Here is a 5000-nt window from a genome sequence, read left to right on the forward strand (position 1 = left end):
AAAAAAAAAAAAATCAAACAAACACCACAGAATAGGCAAGGAACCCAGAGGTTTCAGAATTTCACCTGGTCTATTCTTTTATGTTATTTCTCACTGTCTCAAGAATAATATACTTAAGTAAAAAGAAGTAACTGCTGCCTACATATCTGGAAGTCAGATTCTGACAGATTATTAACTGTATTACAGTTTATATCTGAAACGTCCCCTAGAGGCTCACAGTCAAAGCCTTGATTCCCAGCTGGCACTGTTTGGGAGAAAGTGGAAATTTTAGGATAAAGTAAGATAGGTAAAAGTAAGTAGGATAAGGTAATGCCCTCCATAGAGGTACGCACTTAAAAGTTATATTCAGGGGGCACTGGAGAGATGGCTCAGTGGTTAAGAGCACTGACTGTTCTTCCAGAGGTTCTGTGCTCTTCCAGAGGTTCTGAGTTCAATTCCCAGCAACCACATGGTGGCTCACAGCCATCTGTAACAGGATCCGATGCTCTCATCTAGTGTGTCTGAGACAGCTACAGTGTACTCACATACTTAAACTAACTAAATAAATCTTTAAAAAAAAAAAAAAGTTGGGGCTGGTGAGATGGCTCAGTGGGTAAGAGCACTGATTGCTCTCCTGAAGGTCATGCGTTCAAATCCCAGCAACCAAATGGTGGCTGAAACCACCTGTAATGAGATCTGACACCCTCTTCTGGTACGTCTGAAGACAGCAACAGTGTACTACAAATAAATAAATGAATAAATAAATAGATAGATAAATCAACAAACAAACAAACAAACAATAAATCTTTTTTTTAAAAAAGATATATTTAGGGTCAAGTTTTTCCCCTCTCCTTCCTGCTGTCATGCACCGTGATGTCTGCCTCCTGATGGCCCAGAAATGGAGTCAGTTAACCACAGAATGTTAACCACGGAATGAGAACTCTGAATCCATGTGAGAAAATAAATCTTGTCTTCTTTTTTTTCTTTCTTTTTTTTTGTTCCTTCTTTTAAATACTTATCTCAGGTATTGAACACCCCGGGACTTTATTGACTGAGATCTTCTGAACTTACATATATCCCATAGACTTGTCTTTGTATCTTTTCCTGCTGCTCTAAAGGCACGTAAGAAGAATGGGTTTGTTTGGTTCCTGGTTGGAGGGCATAGTCCATCATGACAGGGAAGTCATGGCAGCAGGAGCTTGACCTAGCTGGTCACAATGTATCACTGTCAGAAAGCAGCTGGATCCCTTCTTCTAAAGTCTAGGGCCAACCTCAGGGAACTGTGCTGCTTTTCTTTGCCCATCCCAATGAACCTCCTTATGACAATCCCTCATAGTCACGCCTGGAAGCTTACTAGGTGATTCTAGATCTTGTCAAGTCAACAATCAATTCTAACCAACCCAACACTACATTGAGACAGAGCTGTGCAATCTAAAAATTGCCTTTGGGTCTCAGAGTGTAGTACAGTGGTAGAGGGCTTGCCTAGCTAGCTTTAGGCTTAATCTCTAGCACTACAAGGGGAAAAATTTAGGAGTTGGAAAAATGAACTGGAGAAAAGCAGAGGACACAGTTTGGTTCACATCAGACAGATGACAAATGCTTGTAAGTCTAGCTCAGAGGATCCCAACACCCCCTTATCATCTCCATAGGCATCTATAGTCAGTCAGTCTCTCCCGCCCTCCCTCTCTCTCTTCCCTCCCTCCCTCTCTCTCTCATAGACTTACACAGTCACTCTCACACACACAAATAGTAAGTCTTTAAAAATACTGACTGTATTGCTAATACCACCTACATCATGAGTCTACATTGTCTGATGCTTACTGTACTGTGTACAGTGTAGTCAAAGGTGTACTGAATATATACTGAATATAAATTAAATGAGCTTACCACCATCAGTCATTTCATAATCACCATTGTACGCCACAACTTCTCCTGGAATACTTTTTAAGAGAACACTCCTGTATACCTACAAGCCAGAGGGGACAGATCACTTAGTCATAAAGAGATACAAATGAAACAAAACCAAAAGGAGCAAAATCAAGTCAGTTAAGAAATACCTCTCGCCAGGCAGTGGTGGCGCACGTTTTTAATCCCAGCACTTGGGAGGCAGAAACAGGCAGATTTCTGAGTTCAAGGCCAGCCTGGTCTACAGAGTGAGTTCCAGGACAGCCAAGGCTACACAGAGAAATCCTGTCTCGAAAAAAAAAAAAAAAAAAAAAAAAAAAAAAAAAAGAAATACCTCTCATTTGAGTTATCACCAAAGCAGTTAAAATCATATTAACTCTCATAAGCACAGATTATGGGAAACATCACAGAGAAGGAAAACTGAGACAGAACCTCTTATGTAAAATGTACAATTTAGTTTACAAAACTGAGAAAAAACTAAGTCCTAACCAGAGACCCATGATAAACAAGTTTCACCAAATAAAAGCAACCTACAACATATAATTCATTTTCCCATTTGTTTAATCCATTAACATGAATCAGATATTGCACTGGTCTGTGGCTAGCAATTCCCTATCTCCTTTCAGAAAACTACGTTAAAAATAAAAGTTCTAGGGGCTGGTGAGGTGGCTGAGTGGGTAAGAGCACCGACTGTTCTTCCAAAGGTTATGAATTCAAATCCCAGTAACCACATGGTGGCTCACAACCACCCATAATGAGATCTGATGCCCTCTTCTGGTGCGTCTAAAGACAGCTGCAGTGTACTTATTTATAATAATAAATAAATCTTTAAAAAAATAAAAATAAAAGTTACTTTCCTGTTCCTAAAGTCTTTCCTACAAGATGGCTAAGAAGGCACAGTCCACCCTCCTTATCTTCCAAGGTGCTGAGAGATTACGCAACAAGGAGTGGTGGGGCTCATTTTGGATCCACACTAACTTTCAGGTAGGACATCTCTAGATTTTGTTCCAGGGAATTTTCCTAAAGAGACCCAGAAAATCTGCCACACTGTTTAACAAATATCTATACCTTCAAATGTCTTCCTATTGTTCACTATTGCTGTATTTGGGGCTTAAGAAAAGAGAGAGTCATTAAGCTTCAGACGAGAGATCATTATGGGCTCTAACTCTCACTATTTGTCTACAAACTCCAGGCTCAGAAAACAGGAACTGGTAGTCTCTAAGAGCAAAGCAACTAGATTAAATGGCCAAAGTCTTAAAGTAATTTTCTGTGCTCTTTAATTCCAATAATTAAAAAGCAAGGCAAGTAAGTATTCATTAAATATTTCCCTTGTGCCAGGACATCTACCAACAATTAATATTTCCATGTTTGAAACAGGATTGTCACTGTATCACTGATAAGTTATCAAAGATGTAAGCATTATGACTTCAGGCAAAGTCATACTGGTGACACATGCCTATACTCCTAGCATCAGGAGGGAGAGAGATCTGAATCAGGATCATCCTCAGGTATACTAACAAGTCTGAATATAACAACCCGGGCTGGGGGTGAGGTGGTGGTTACAAGAGACCCAGTCAAACTAAAACTGAACCAACTCTGCAGACAGCACAGAAGCTGGGGTCAACAATTCCTCAAATTTCACTGGCTTTAACCATTAGAGAATCAAGCAAGCTTCACACAATTAAGAAATAGTATTAGTATCCAAGTGTTGTGGCACACCTTTAACGACAGCACTCATGCAGATCTTTGTGATTTTGAAGTCAACCTGATCTATATAGTTAGTTCCTGGCCAGCTAGGGTTACATAATGAGACCCTGTCTCAAATAAAACAAAACAGACAATGAAATGTTGTTATACCTATCTTTTGTCAGGTTTTCTAGTGAAAAATATCTCTCCTCCTAAAGTGGCCAGAAGTTACTCCAGATTGTATGAGGAGCAGAAGCAAGACAAGGGTGAGTCAGAGCGAGTCAGGCCTCCTGCCTTCTACTGAAGCTGTCCTTTAACAAAACTATCTCTTGAGTTTACTGGCATCCTTTAAACCAGGAAATACAAACTACAGTAAAACTATTAAGTAACTACTTTTTATATACCTTGATAGCAAAGAAATGGCACAAAAATCTATTTTTGGAGAGCAGGAAAAATAATGTAACTCACATGACTATTAGCTTGGGGTTGATTCCTATAACTTTTCATTATTTCTTGAAAAGTTCTTTCTTCTTTTGTTACCTAAAAATAAATAAATAAATAAATTACATTTATCAGCTGCTTTTGAAAGAAACATGGCTCTGAGCAAAACTTCAAGTACAGGCTGGTATCCAGAACAGCCTTGCAGAAAGCCATTAACCCTAGGCCGATCTATGACTAAAAACCACACACAGTTATGATTTTTTTGCTACCTTTAAAGTTCAGGCTTTGTGGCCTGTGGGGACATAGTTACCAGTCTCATTAATCACCAAGCAGTAGACCTGGTAGGATAGAGCGCTACTGAAAATGAGTGTTGTGAAAACTGATGGAAGAAAACGAAGACACGCTGAGTCCCTGCAGGGTCTGCTGTATTACTTTTAAGTACTTATTTAAAAGTAAATTAACCACCTACTAACAGACAGAAAAATATCTTGCAGTGATTCATCAAAGAACTGGGTAGTTATTATAGGATTAGGTTCTAAGTGTTTGAGGTTTTCAAGTTTGTAGGGATTCTAATACTTAGAAGTCAGTAGGAGAGGAAAGGAATTAGTGACCCAAAAAGGAATCCCTTCTGTTATCTGTTATTATAACACTGGCTTCAATTACTCCTTCACTGATGCACTGTCCATTAGCATGGAACTCACATTCTAAAATGACGACTTAGAAGCAGAAAAGCCTAAATTCTGACAGATTTCTGGAAAAACACAAATGATTAGTTAAAAACATGTATTAACAATATAGAGATTTTTAAAAATTATTCTTATTTTACATGTATGAGTGCTTTGTCTGCATGAATGCCCATGTACCAAATGCATGTCTGGGGCCAAGGAAGCTAGAAGAGAATATCAGATCCCCTACTACTAGAGTTACAGGGGGGTTGTGAGCAGTTATGTGAGTGCTAAGAATTAAACCCAGGTCCTCTGGAAGAGCAA

The 5000-nt window shown here is 39.0% G+C and overlaps 1 protein-coding gene across 3 annotated transcripts in view; it reads right to left on the reverse strand.

Moving 5' to 3' along the window:
- Rbl1 (RB transcriptional corepressor like 1) overlaps nt 1-5000 on the reverse strand; it is a 60855-nt gene that overhangs the window by 14118 nt on the left and 41737 nt on the right. For all 3 annotated transcript variants that reach the window (XM_031372540.1, XM_031372539.1, XM_031372541.1), the window contains 2 exons: nt 4039-4110; nt 1867-1945 (listed from right to left, as the gene is read on the reverse strand). In XM_031372540.1, coding sequence (XP_031228400.1) covers nt 1867-1945; nt 4039-4110 — 151 coding nt within the window. The remainder of the gene's footprint in view (nt 1-1866; nt 1946-4038; nt 4111-5000) is intronic.

Source organism: Mastomys coucha, unplaced genomic scaffold (genome assembly GCF_008632895.1).
Source record: "Mastomys coucha isolate ucsf_1 unplaced genomic scaffold, UCSF_Mcou_1 pScaffold15, whole genome shotgun sequence".
NCBI classification, from domain to species: Eukaryota; Metazoa; Chordata; class Mammalia; order Rodentia; family Muridae; genus Mastomys; species Mastomys coucha.